General features: G+C 38.2%; 1 protein-coding gene across 1 annotated transcript in view; it reads left to right on the plus strand.

The window, feature by feature from the left end:
* Nucleotides 1–15,230, plus strand: part of ZFAT (zinc finger and AT-hook domain containing) — a 291,294-nt gene that overhangs the window by 107,190 nt on the left and 168,874 nt on the right. Inside the window, 1 exon segment of the mRNA XM_072603001.1 lies at nucleotides 7,282–7,323. Within this exon segment, the coding sequence (XP_072459102.1) occupies nucleotides 7,282–7,323 (42 nt within the window).

Genomic DNA, 15,230 nt, shown 5'->3' on the forward strand with positions numbered 1-15,230 from the left:
TTTCCCAGTCTTATTGATTTCACATAGCATGAGTTTATGCTGAGCAGTGAATAAAGTATTGGCCATGGAGTCAAAGGATTCCTCATATCTGATCTGACTGCATTTGTGACCTTGAGAAATCATTCAGCTTTCCAGGGCCTTAGTTTACTCATCTGAAAGATGAGGAAGTTGTAAAAGGGTAACTCTCCTTTCCAGCTTTGGATCTATCTATCTATCTACCTGGATCTATCCTTTTGGTAGAAGTTTTACCAAGTTTCTCTGAATTTTTCTTATCCATCATTTCTCATGATACAATAATAATCTATTATAGTCATATGCTCCAATTTTTAAGCAGTCCTTCAATCATTGAACACTCACTTTCCCTCCAGTTCTTTGTTATTTCAAAACTGTTACTTCACAAATTTTTGTACATGTGAGTCCTGGGGAATAATATACTTAATGTTTGTATTACTGGGTCAAAGGTTATGTTGTAGTATGTTTTTAAATATAATTCCAAATTGTTTTTAGAATGGTTTAACCAATTTATAGCCCCAGTAGTGCATCCCACAGTCATTCCAGCATTTGTTTTTGTCTTTTGCTTGACTCAGTCCAACGTTAGCTTTTACCCTCTGCTTTGTGTCATCCACAAATTTGAGAACCATGGCATCTCTACTTTCATGCAAGTCATTTATAATCACTAGTCCCTGGAACTCTTTACAAAATATTATCAAATCATTAGTGACTACACTTTATGTCTGGTCTTTCAGTGTGATGCAAGTGATAACAACTGTGTTGTTTGGGTCCACAACAGATTTATGTTATTTAATCTCTACTGGACCTCACTGCTGCATTACAGTTCTTTTACTAGTTCATTTTAATCTTCCCTTTCACTCTTACACTTCCAAGAACAACTATTTAAAGTTTTTTTGCTTTTCAAGGATCTTCCACCATTCCTTATGTCTGCGTCTTAGTATAGGACCCCCTACTTTATACTTTCCTAAGAAAATCAAGGTCATTAATTATAAGTGTACTCATCTCCTCTGTTCTGTATCTGAACACCCCCCTGAGATTATCACCTTTTTTCTTCTCCTTTGCATTAGTCTCAGATAATGGTGACTTTCTTTTTTTTAACCAATGTAAACCCCCTCGGAGCGCTTGATTCCATCTATTTTGATTCCCTGTGGAAACTTGCATCCTTATTTATATACTTTTTTGTAATCTTCATTCTTTTCCCGTGTACTGATTCATTCCCTGCTTTATACTTATACCCAGGTCTCCCTTTTCCTATACATACATACATACATACATACATACATACACATAATATACACACATATACACACGTGCATGCACATATTTATACATATATATGTGGATGTACACATATGTAAATATACAGTCCTTGTATATTTTTGTATACTGCAGTAGAATAATTCTCTGAATGTAATTTTTTATATTTATCTTGTACATATGTATCTTGAAATCTTTTAATCTGAAAAATAATAATTTACATTGGAAAAAGTCATATATATGCATGTATGTGTACATATATGCATAAATATGTATGTATCTGTGTACATTCACACATAACAAACCACAAAACCTTCCCTTGACCTACCATCCGCCCAGGTTTTCAAACTTTTATTTTTTTCCCCCTTCTGTAACTCATTTTTCAACTCATTCCATTCTAAATTGTGCCTTCAGACACAACTGTTCTCTCCAAAGTTACCAGTGATCTGCTGGACTGAACAATTTTTTCTCATTCCTCATCTTTCTTGACCTTTTTACATCTTTTGACAGTGTTGACCACCTCATCCTGCAAGATATGCTCTCCTTTTATTCTCTTTTGTCTCATTTTTGGTTGCTCCTTCTCAGAAATGATTTCTCCTTTCCTGGGTCACCTGCCATACTTTGCCTCTTTACTGCGTGTTGCTCAAGGCTTTGGCTCAGACCCGCTTTCTCTCTTTATCACCTCCCTTGGTGATTGCCTTGCTTCTATAGAATCAGTTATTTCTGTGTAGGTGACGTCAATATCTATGTATCAACTCTCATCTTTTTCCTCTCCTTCAGGCCTGTACTACAGCTGCTATTGGACTTGTCCATTTAGATATCACATAGGAATCTTGGGCTCAATATTTCCAACATGGAAATCATTATCCTTCCGCCCTCTTATATCCTCCTCCCTCCAACTCCCCCTCAATTCACCTTTTTCCCATACTTATTTCTGTCATAGGGACCTTCTTCCAGTTACCTAGGTTCAATACCTTGAAGCTGTCTTCTTCATTCATTTCCCTCATATCCTTGTTCTTGACTTTCTCTGGACTTTAAAACCATGTTCCTCTACTACTGGCTCATGCTGGAACTTCCTTCAGCATCTGTATATGACCTTTGTGGTCTGGAAGAGTCTAGCGCACTCACCACCTGCTTACCTATCTCCCTTCTTCAATTAACGAACCTCTGTTTTGTGGAGGGGCCCAGGCGAGCCTGCTTTCATTCACCTCCTGGCATTTTCCTGACCCTCTCTAGCATTCAAAACCATTCCCCTGTCTTGAGTTCCTTCATTTCTTTCTGTTTCCTTTCCCCCAACTACAACAAAAAAACCTCTGTTTTAGAAAACAGAATTATGAACAAATGGTAGACATTTTAGAGAAGCAACTCTTGATTCAATACAAGAAAGAACTTCTCACAGTTCAATAGTCTAAAAAGGGAATGGGATATCACATGAATGCTCAATTTTTCATCTGTTGACATTGGAGCATAGATGATAGCATTATATATTTATAGTTGGGAAGAACCTTGGAGACCATCTTCTCCTAGTTCCTCCTTTTACAGGTGAGGTGTAGGTCGCATAGGGAGCAAGTGACAGAGGCACGATTTGAACTTTAGACTTTTTAGCTCCATAGCCATTGGTCTTTGCATTTTACCAAGTTGTCACTCCAGTATATTTATGTACTTTGCCAGATCACCACCTGGCAGAGGGCTTACATTCTTTTTTTTATTTTTATTTTTAAAATATTTATTTATTTAACTTTTAATATTCTTTTTCACAAAATTTTGGGTTCCAAATTTTCTCCCCTTTTGTCCCCTCCCCCGACCCCAAAACACCAAGCATTCTAATTGCCCCTATCACCAATCTGCTCTCTCTTCTATCATCCCTCTCTGCCTTTGTCTCCATCTTCTCTTTTGTCCTGTAGGGCCAAATAACTTTCTATACCCCTTTACCTGTATTTCTTATTTCCTAGTAGCAAGAACAGTACTCGACAGTTGTTCCTAAAACTTTTGAGTTCCAACTTCTCTTCCTCCCTCCCTCCCCACCCCTTCCCTTTGGAAGGCAGGCAATTCAATATAGGCCATATCTATGTAGTTTTGCAAATGACTTCCATATTAGTCATGTTGTATAAGACTAACTATATTTCCCACCATCCTATCCTGTCCCCCATTACTTCTATTCTCTCTTTTGATCCTGTCCCTCCCCGTGAGTGTTGACCTCAAATTGCTCCCTCCTCCCCATGCCCTCCCTTCCATCATCCCCCCCACCCTGCTTATCCCCTTATCTCCCACTTTCCTGTATTGTAAGATAGGTTTTCATACCAAAATGAGTGTGCATTTTATTTCTTCCTTTAGTGGAATGTGATGAGGGTAAACTTCATGTTTTTCTCTCACCTCCCCTCTTTTTCCCTCCACTAAAAAGTCTTTTGCTTGACTCTTTTATGAGAGATAATTTGCCCCATTCCATTTTTCCCTTTTTCCTCCCAATATATTTCTCTCTCACTGCTTGATTTCATTTTTTTAAAAAATATGATCCCATCCTCATCAATTCACTCTGTGCATTCTGTCTGTGTGTGTGTGTGTGCGTGTGCATGTGTGTGTGTGTGTGTGTGTAATCCCACCCAGTACCCAACTACTGAAAAGTTTCAAGAGTTACAAATATTATCTTTCCATGTAGGAATGTAAACAGTTCAACTTTAGTAAGTCCCTTATGACTTCTCTTTGCTATTCACCTTTTCATGCTTCTCTTCATTCTTGTGTTTGAAAGTCAAATTTTCTTTTCAGCTCTGGTCTTTTCATCAAGAATGCTTGAAAGTCCTCTATTTCATTGAAAGACCAGTTTTTCCCCTGAAGTATTATACTCAATTTTGCTGGGTAGGTGATTCTTGGTTTTAGTCCTAGTTCCTTTGACTTCTGGAATGTCCTATTCCATGCCCTTTGATCCCTTAATGTAGAAGCTGCTAGATCTTGTGTTATCCTGATTGTATTTCCATAATACTTGAATTGTTTCTTTCTAGCTGCTTGCAATATTTTCTCCTTGACCTGGGAACTCTGGAATTTGGCCACAATGTTCCTAGGAGTTTCTCTTTTTGGATCTCTTTCAGGCGGTGATCTGTGGATTCCTTGAATACTTATTTTGCCCTCTGGTTCTAAAATCTCAGGGCAGTTTTCCTTGATAATTTCATGAAAGATGATGTCTAGGCTCTTTTTTTGATCATGGCTTTCAGGTAGGCCCATAATTTTTAAATTGTCTCTCCTGGATCTATTTTCCAGGTCTGTTGTTTTTCCAATGAGATATTTCACATTCTCTTCCATTTTTTCATTCTTTTGGTTTTGTTTTGTAATTTCTTGGTTTCTCATAAAGTCATTGGCCTCCATCTGTTCCATTCTAATTTTGAAAGAAATATTTTCTTCAGTGAGCTTTCGAACCTCCTTTTCCATCTGGCTAATTCTGCTTTTGAAAACATTCTTCTCCTCATTGGCTTTTTGAACCTCTTTTGCCAATTGAGTTAGCCTATTTTTCAAGGTGTTATTTTCTTCAGCATTTTTTTGGGTCTCCTTTAGCAGGGTGTTTACCTGTTTTTCATGCTCTTCTTGCATCTCTTTCATTACTCTTCCCAGTTTTTCCTCCACCTCCCTAATTTGATTTTCACAATCCTTTTTGAGCTCTTCCATGGCCTGAGCCCATTGAGTGGGCTGGGATACAGAAGCCTTGACTTCTGTGTCTTACCCTGATGGTAAGCATTGTTCTTCCTTATCAGAAAGGAAGGGAGGAAATACCTGTTCACCAAGAAAGTCACCTTCTATAGTCTTATTTTTTTTCCCGCCTTTTCTGGGCATTTTCCCAGCCAGTGACTTGACTTCTGAATATTCTGTTCACACCCACTTTGCCTCCAGATCCTCCCAGCCAGTGCTTGGGGTCTGAGATTCAAATGCTGCTTCCCAGCCTCAGGGCTTTGGGCGGGGGCAGGGCTGCTATTCAGTGTGAGATTAAGTTCAGGTGCTCAGGTGGGGGCAGGGCCACCACACAGGCTCAGTTCCCTCAGGGGGTTTATGCAGAGGCCTTCAGCAATGGATCCAGGCTCCTGCCTGCTTTGGGAGCCCTTGTCTGCTTCCGCCTCCGCTGCTGCCTCCCAAGGGGGCCTGAGTTATGGGGGTACCCCACTCCCCTCTCTGCAAGCCTAGAAGACCCTCTCACCAACCTTTGGGGCCCGTGGGTGGAAAGACCCTCACGGCCGCTGAAGATTCCATCCCTGAAGCCTGCTTGCATCTGCTCCTCTCGGTGCCACAGCAGGGCTGGGCTCGGCTCCCGGTCCGAGGTGCGATGGACCTTTCGTGTTAGGTCTCTCTGGAACAGAAGTCTCGTCTGCTGCGTTGTTCTGTGGTTTCTGCTGCTCCAGAATTTGTTGCTCCAGAATCTTTTTTACAGATATTTTATGGGCTGTGGGTTCGGAGCTAGCGTATGCGTGTGTTTCTACTCTGCCCCAGAGAGCTTACATTCTAAGGGGAAGAGATCACATATAAAATGGAGCTAAAAAGTGGGGTTATGGTAGCAAAGCCCAGAGAGTTAGGAGTGAATCCAGCAGAAGAGTAGAGAATGGCCAGCTTTGAACTTCCTCAGAATGGAGGTTCCGGGAGGAATTCACTGATAAGGGAGAAGACTTCAGGGCTAGAGAGATCTTCAGGGTGAGAAAGAGAGATGGATTTAAAAGAAGTCCTGGAGGTAGAAATGATAAGATTTGGCAACTGATTGGATATCTAGGATTGGGGAAAGTGTAACATGAAGGATAGTGCTGATGTTAGGAACAAAGGTTTGCTGGAAAGATAGTGGCACATTTGATTAAAGAAGGAGTTTCAGAAGAGGGAGGGATTGGAGAGGAAGACAGTGAGTTATTTTGCACATATTGAATTTATGATGCACAAGGAACCCCCACTTAAAAATGCTGGTGATGCAGTCCTGTAACTAGGTATAGATATAGGGATATATGTAGCAAAGGACACTGAGAAAGCCTGTTCAGACAATGAAGCGTCAAAAAACCCTAAAGAGAAGAGTAGGAAAATGGAAGAATGACTCAGTCTTTTCTGTTAAGGGGCTTCTAGTCTAATGAAAAGATGTAACTTATTTACAAATGACTACATGAACAGCTGCTTGTCAGGTATGTTCTTGAGGACTTCATGTTCAGTTATTATTTAAACTCGCTGTCCTCGGAAGTCCCTTGCAATTCCAATATTTCACAATTCTGCCTTAAGTTTCTTAGGTAAAGAGCTTCGAAGTTTGTTGATATAATTGGCATTTAAACAGTCAGTAGAGTTGAAGCCATTGGGTTTAGATATTGGGCCTAGATGTTACACAGAGCTTGAGGAGGAGGATGAGTACCATTGTTTTAGGGTTCCACTTTCATGGGCATCTGTTTACAACATGCAAATTTCCATGGTTGCTGAATGTGAAAGTGCTCAGAATGCCTTTGTTAGAGCTACAGCCGTTGAGAACTTTCTAGGCCTTTGAGGTAAGCCATGGGACAGGAGAGCTAGGTCCTACAGTAGTTGTCATGGATAAGAACCAATATCAATAGTAAAAACTCATTTATATAATGTTTAAAGAGTTTTAAAATACTTTGCTGAGGTATGTAGGTACAAGTATGAGTATCCTCACCATAATGATGAGGAAACTGAGGCTCGACTAAGATGTTATGTTTTGCTTAGGGTCACCTTGTTAATGAATATGTGAGCTGAAATGTGAGCTCAAAGTCTCCTGACTCCAAGTCTAGCCTCCTTTCCTTTAGGTTATGCTGCCCCTCTGCTAATTAACTAAGTAGCTTTGGAGGATTCAGTTAATTCTAGGAGCTTTCCGGCCGTTGGCTCAGCAGAATTAAATGGAGGGAACTGACATATGGGGGCAGAGGGCAATTTCAGTAATCTGAGTTAAGAAGAGGAGAGCTGAGGCTGGAAGGTGGGAAGGAGGATCAGTGAAAGTACTTAAGGGTCAGAGGAATTGCTAGTACTAATAAAATCTATCTTGGTGTTTGAACCTAGGTTGGCAGAAAGAGGAAGTGGCATCCAAGCAGAGCAAAGCAGGTACTAATACATCTGTGAAAATCCACTGTTGACTGTTCTTTATGCCCTTGTGGCTCCTCCCAGATATAGCTCTGAGTTTTAGGAGCTGTGCTAGGGCCCTTGATAGTTCCTCATAAAGAATCCTAGAATCTTTCTGTCTCATATCTAATCCTGCCTGAAGAGTGAATCCCTTATAGCTTCTCTGTCAAGTGGTTGTCTAGCCTCAGCTTAAACATTTTCAGTTACAGGGAACTCACTTTTTGCAAGAATCTATTCTTCGTTTGGATGGTGGCCAGGAAAGAATTGCATTAAAATTGGCCAATGCATATTCAGCAGGTCACATTGAATTTTTGTGAGTCTAACAGTTTTTCTTTTAAACTGCTGTATTAGCAAGGCAGAATGAATTGATGGCAGAGCCCAGAATGTACTCCCTTATCAGTCTTCTATTCTGACAACTGTTCTATGAACTTTATTAATGTGGTTGATAACATTTTTACTCTCTGGGGTATTCTGAGATTTAATTAGTTCTTGAGTATTTTAGAATAGATATTTTAGAACATTAATACACTGTTAATTATGCATGAATGCATGTGAAGAAATTTTTACAAATGTTTGATTGAATTTACATCTAACTCTTTGTCTGACCTTTAATGGTGAGCTTGTTTGACAAGGTCTTTCTCTTTTTATGTGCCCTGAAAATGGCCAGATGCATTTTCCTTGCCTATTAAGTCATCTTCTTGCAGCTGGTTCATAATCATAGTGTCTTATTTTGATGTAAGGATGCCAGGGAATAGCTTTAGATATAAACACTTGAGTGCTGTGGTGATGTGCACACATGGGCACACATCTGTCTCATTGTACAGTGTTTTGAGTTTTATTCTGTGCAATGTAATCGTTTTTTAAATGCTGGCTTCTCAAAGGGGAATGAAACATGAAGAATTATGTTAATGTTCTGGATTGAAGAATAACATTGTGCAGATGTCAAGAATTTAAAAAGGAGCTTTCATAGCCATAGAAGTTGACTCACAAGTGACTATACAGTTGTATGCTTTTTTGAACACAGGGCAGTTTGAAACATAAATTAATCTTGTTTCCTTTAACTAACATGAACTTAGCACTTGTCATTCTTCACTTGTAGTGACTTTGACCTTGCCCTTGTATATTGCCATGTCTAATTTATCCTCGTTGATTGATTGAAATGCAGAAGTGCTTATCCATTACATGACTTACATTTATTAAACACCCACTATACCTGCTGGGAATGAAATTGCTGAAAAGACAGTCCCTACCTATAAGGAACTTGCAGTCTAATGGGAGGAGACAACACATAAAAGATGCAGCAAAGCAGGGAGAGGGGGGTATTTTGTTGTTTAGAATGGAAACTAGGCTGAGCAGCAAAGGCAGAGTGGAGTGAACCTTAAAATCCAGTTTGTGCTCTCTATAACACAAGGCATTGGAGGAATTTAGTACTCCATCTTCCAGTCCTCCAGGGGCGGGAAGGGGAAAGCACTTGTCATATAAAATTGAAAAGAAAAATAGACAGGGCAGCAGATGGCTTTCTCTGGCATCTCAGGACTGAATCCTCAGGATCTTCTCTCATTCCTGAACTTGGACTGTGTCCTTTGAGCACTGCCACACCACTCTGGTCTTTGCCACTCCCTAAGGCTTTTTAACTCCGCTGGTTATTTCTGGAATTCCTTGGTCTTTCTGTGGTGCTCACATACAGAATCTTGAAGGTTACCTGTGCTTTTGATTCATCTCAGGTCACAGTGCAAGGCTGTGACTTGGTTTGCCTGTGCTAATGCTGGTGTGATTGGAGGTCTTCTTTCCAATTGCCTGTGGGCTTCTGGCTGGCTTTTTGTGAAGTTCTGGATGGATGAAATCACTTACTATCTTTCACTGAATTTCTTGATCATTATTTTGTCTAGTGTGAATTTCAGGCTTTTGCTGGGTTAGGTGTGTGGGAGCTGAAAAGTTTGCCCCATTTCAGACATCCATCTTGGTCAGAAGTGATCCATGTCTTTGGATCTTTACAACAACTATGTGAAGTAGGTGCTATTAATATTTCCATTTTACAGGTGAAAAAACTGAGGCCCAGAGAGGTTTTCAGATTTGCTTAGTAAATGATTAAGGAATACATATAAATTCAAGTATTCCTGACTCCAGGTGTAGTATTCTCCACTGTGCAATGATCTCTATTGTCATGACCTTTTAGATTATGTTGTTGTTTTATTAGATTTTAAAGACTTATAGTAACAAATTGCTCCCTTTATACATTGAAATCATTGATGGAACATTGAATTGTTTGACATTCTCATTTAGACATTCTTTCCTAGGATATGGGTGAGATTCAGAAGGCATTATTCTCATTGAGAAAATAACCTAAGATAGCAGGAATGTGGTAAATGAAGAACATGATATGGGAGAGTAACATTTACCCAGTTTGACCTGAATGGGGAATGTAGCTTTCCTAATTTTACAGAGAAGTGAGTCTTCATTTAAAGTGACATAAATACAGACCTGGAAGAAGAATGTATATCACTGGCATGCTGCATTTGGATTTTAAACATCTATCTAGCTGTGGCTATAGATGATTCGGCTCCACACTCTGTTGAGCCAGTGCCAGCTGTTCCAATTGTCTTTTTAATGTTTCTTTGTAAGGGAAAGCTGAAGTGTTGTCATTCATCCAAATAAAGTGATTAGGAGTGAATAGTTTCCTACTGCTTATAGGAGAGTTTGGTATAGATGATACAAAGGGAATATTTTTCCCTTCCTATTTCAGTCCTTGACATACAAAAGGAATATCATTCATTAGGGAAGCAGTGTATTAGCAGTCCATGGGTCTAATTTTTTAAAAGCAGTCCTCTAATGCTACAGTTCATGAAGGCAAATTGCAAAAGGAAGAGTCATCTATTGATAGTAAAGTGGATCAAGTTTTAACTGGGAGTCAGAAGAGGCTAGATTCAAGGTTTGCCTCCCTGCCACTTGCCTGGTCATGGGCAAATTGTCTAACCTATCTAAACCTCAGTTTCCTTCAGGTGTAAAATGGCACTTATTTCACAGGATTATTGTGAAGCTTAAATTTAATAATCTCCATGAAGTACTTTGCAAACTGTGACATTTTCTGCATACTAGCTACCTGTAAGAGAGGGCAGTTAATAGCAATGATATCACCTGTTGAACGTGTTGAACTACAGATGAGGTCCATGAATTCTTTATCTTGCTGGCCTTTTTTTTTTTACCTGACCAGCGCTTCAGTGATGTCCTGATTGCCAAGTCTGCTGACCTTTCCCTCTCATCCTTGACCTCTCTGTAGCATTTGACACTCAACTACCTTCTTTCTCATCCTGGAAATTTTCTCCTGTATAGATTTTGTGATATTTTCTTCTGGTTCTCTTTCCACCTGTCTGAATGCTTTTTTCATTCTCATCTGTTGGATCATTTATCCATACCATGACTCCTAAATGTAAGTTAATCCCAATATTATGGCCTGAACCCTCTTCTCTTTCTCTTGTTGATCCTATAAGTTCTTTTGAGTTTAATTATTATATCTATGTGGATAATTTCTTTATATATATCCAGTACCATTGTCTCTCCTGAGGTCTAGTCCCTCATCACCAACTACCTATTAGACATTAAAAAAAAAACAAACTGAAAAACTGTTACTTAGGTTTGTTTCTTGCTTATCACTTTAGTAATTTGAATCAGCAGATGTAAGTAGTATGTAATTAGAAAATTACAAGTAAACACAGTTTATACTTAAATTTCTCTTCACCATGGTTGCATGTGCAGGTGTTCTATTAGACATTTCAAAATGAATTTCTCATAGACATCCTATACTAAATACGTCCAAACTATAGCTTATTATTTCCCTTATCCCCAACCCAGCCCTCTGAACTTCCTTATTTCTATCAAGAGCATTGCCATCCTCTGGATTGTGACTTTGGAGTCATCATTTACTCCTCATTTTCCGTAAATCCAGTCAGTTGTCAAGTATTATTCATTTGTCCTCTAAAGCATCTCTCTCATCTACCCTCTCTTCCCTACTCACAAAGCTCCACTCTAGTTCAGGCCTACCTCCCCTCTGATCTGGACTATTGCAGTAGCTTGTAATAGGTCTGTCTTGTTATCTCTGCCTCTGTCTTCCCTTGACTTCTTTCCAGTCTCAGCTAAAGTCCCACCTTCTATAGGAAGTCACTCCTGACTCTGCCATGATTCTGGTGCCTTCCTATTCTTGATTATTTCTAGTATATCCTTTATATAACTTGCTTGTGCGTAGTTCACTGTATGTTGTCTCCTTCATTAGATTGTGAGCACCTTGAGAGTAGGAAATGTCTTTTACCTTTTTTGTGTCCTAGTGCTTAGCACATTGACACAAAGTAGGCACTAAGGAAATATTTTTTTGACTGACTAAATAACTTCCTAATTGGAATCTCTGCCTCAAGTCTCTTTCTTCTCTAATCTAACCTCAGCACAGCTGCCAGGTGTATTTCCTAAAGCTCAACTCCCTAAATGTCACTGGTTCCCGTTATTTCTAGGACCAGATACAGAGTTCTCTTTTTAGTGTAAGCTCACCCCGTCTTCTCTTTCTAGTATTTTCACACATTTCTCTCATTTACATACATTATGCTTCAGCTGAGCTCACCTTCTTGCTCTTCCTCACACATAACACTCTAGGCAAAACTGCTTGAATAAGTGGACCTAACAAGTAATCATCAATGGGGTGACGTCAGCTTCAAAGGATATTGCTAAAAGAGTTCCCTGGGTGTTTGAGCTCTGTGTTGTTCAGAATTTTTATGAATGGCTTGCATGAAGGCACAAAAAGCATGTTTGTCTGAGGGTAACATAACGTTAAGAGCAGTAAATAGTATGTTCTATTACTACGTGAGGATCCCAAATGATCTTGACAGCTTAGAACAATGGACCTAATTGAATAAGATTAATTGTGTTAGGGATAAAGGTAAAAGTTTACAATTATGTTAAACACTCAGCTTCACAAGCACAGGATGAAAGATTGACAACTCCTACCAAAAAGATCTGTGGGTTTTTATGGGGCCCCAAGCTTATTATAATTTAACCTTGTGGTGTGGCAGGCAATAGAAAAGCAACAACAAAACCCCACAAACAGATCTAATGTTTCAGTAAATAGGACGGTGTCCAGAACAAGAGAGATAATAGTTCTGCTTTGCTCTATCCTGGGTAGACTATAAATGTAATATTATGTTAACTTCTGGGTGCCATATTTTAGGAAGCATGCAAGTAAACCGAAAAATGTCTGTCTGTCTGTCCATCCATCTGTTCATCCATCTATTCATCCATCTATTCATCCATCCACCCATCCATCCACCCGTCTGTCTGTCCATCTGTCCGTCTGTCTGTCTGTCTGTCTATCTATCTATCTGTCTGTCTGTCTGTCTGTCTGTCTATCTATCTATCTATCTATCTATCTATCTATCTATCTATCCATCCATCCATCCATCCATCTATCTATTGTCTGTCTGTCTATCTTTCTATATCTATCCATGTTTCCACATACACAGATGATATGGAGATTCATCTTACCCAATAGGGAAGTAGGAGGGGAAGGGACTGAGAGAATAGGTGTGGGTGGGGTAGAGTGTAATAAAGAGGAAGATATATTAAGGGGGAAGCTAGGTGGTGCAGTGAATAGTTTGTGAACCTTGAGTCAGGAAGACTCAGATCTGAAGTCAGATCTGGCTTCAGACACTTACCAGCTGTGTGTGACCCTGGGCAAGAGAGGTAACTGTCTTTACCTCAGATCATCTCTCATCAGAAAAATGAGCTGGAGAAGGAAATGACAAGCCACTTTTCCAAAAAGACCCCAAATAGAGTCACAGAGAGTCAGACATGAGTGAAAAACATCTGAATAACAAAAATATTAAAGGAGGCAGTGGTCAGAAGCAAAACAGACTTTTGAGGAGCGAAGAGGCTAAAAAGTGAAGAATAAATAGAAGAGAATAAGATGAAGGGAAATCTACAATTAACAGTTGTAACTGAATATGAATGGGATGAACTCACTGATAAAACAGAAGCAGATAGAATGAATTAGAAACCAGGATCATATAATATATTGTATTTTATATGTATATATATAGTTATATTATATGTAGTTATATTATGTATGTAATATACATATATAATATACAAATGTATAATAAAATATACACTTGAAGCAGAAAGTACAGAGTTAAAATAAGGAGCTGGAGCAGAATGTATTATGATTCAGGTGAAGTTAAAAAGGGAGAGAAGATTGCATTCATGCTCTCAGACAAAGCAAAGGCAAAAATAGACTAATTAAAAGAGATAATCAGGGAAAAACCATATTTTGCTAAAAGATATCAAAGACAATGAATTAATAGCATCATTGAACATGTATGTCCCAAACAGCACAGCATCCAAATACTTGAAGAAAAACTCAAATGAATTACAAGAGGAAATGGTAAAACTATCCTAGTTGGGCACCTCAATTTACCCCTCTCAGACTTAGATAAATTTAACCATAAAATAAACAAAAAAAGAAGTTGAGGATATGAATAGAATTTCAGAAGAGTTAAATATGATTGACATCTGCACAGTATGGAATGGTAATGGAAAGGAATATGCATTTTTCTTAGCTGTACATGGAACCTTCACAAAAATTGACCATGTCTTAGGTCTTAAAACCCTCACAAACAAATCCAGAAAAGCAGATATATTAAATGTACCCTTTTTGGACTACCATGCAAAAAAAAAAATACATTCAATAAAAGGCCTTTGAAGAAAAGCTTAAAAATTAGTTGAAAACTAATCCTTAAAAAAATGAATGGAACAAAGAACATAATGTGCAAAAAAATCACTAATTTCATTAAAGATAATGACAACAATGAGATGACATACCAAAGTTTGTGGGATACAGCATTAGTCCTTAGGGAAAAATTTATATCTCTAACTACTCAATAAATGAAAGAGTGGAACAATAAATTAGGATTTCAACCAAAAACTTTAGAAAAAGAACAAATTACAAATTCTCAATTAAACACCAAAGTGGAAATCCTGAAAATCAAAGGAGTGATTAATATTTTTGAAAGTGACAAAACCATTGAACTAACTAATAAATAAAACCATGAGCTTGATTTTTTTCCCCAATATGCCAATCAAAAAGATAATCCATTGCTTAAGTTGATTAAAAATAGTAAAGATGAAAACCAAATTGCCAGTATTAAAAATGCGAAAGTGATTACACATTGATGTTAAAATTAAAGTAATTATTAGGAGCTATTTTGCTCAGCAGTGTGCCAATACAATTGACAGTCTCAATGAAATGGATGAATAAATTGAATAAGTCATAAGCGAACTCCCTAAGGAAAAACAATCTCCAGAATCAGGTGAGTTTACAAGTGAATTCTACCAAACATTTTAAGGAACAATCAGTTTCAATCCCATATAAACTGTTTGAAGAATAGATTAATAAAGAAGTCCTACAAAATTCCTTATTTGACAGAAATATGGTTTTGATACCTAAACTAGAGACAACCTGAGAGAAATTTGTAGACTGATTTCTCTATTAAATATTGGTGCAAAAATTTTAAATAAAATACTAGCAAGGAGATTACTGCGATATTTCACAAAGATCATACATTATAACCAGGCTGCATTTGTATTAGGAATTTAGGGTTGGTTCAATATTAGGAAAAGTATAAGCATAATTGCCTGCATCAGTAACAAAAACAACAAAAATTATATGGTTATATCAATAAAGGCAGAAAAATCTTTTGTCAAAATACAAAGCCCCTTCCTATTAAAAAGCATTAGCAAGTATAGGAACAAATGGAATCTTTCTTAAAATATGTAATTTCTATCTAAAACAAAGAAGAAACATTACTGTAATGGAGATAGGCTAAAAATCTTCTCAATAAGATCAAAAATGA

This window comes from Notamacropus eugenii, chromosome 4, assembly GCF_028372415.1.
Source record: "Notamacropus eugenii isolate mMacEug1 chromosome 4, mMacEug1.pri_v2, whole genome shotgun sequence".
In the NCBI taxonomy this organism is placed as follows: domain Eukaryota; kingdom Metazoa; phylum Chordata; class Mammalia; order Diprotodontia; family Macropodidae; genus Notamacropus; species Notamacropus eugenii.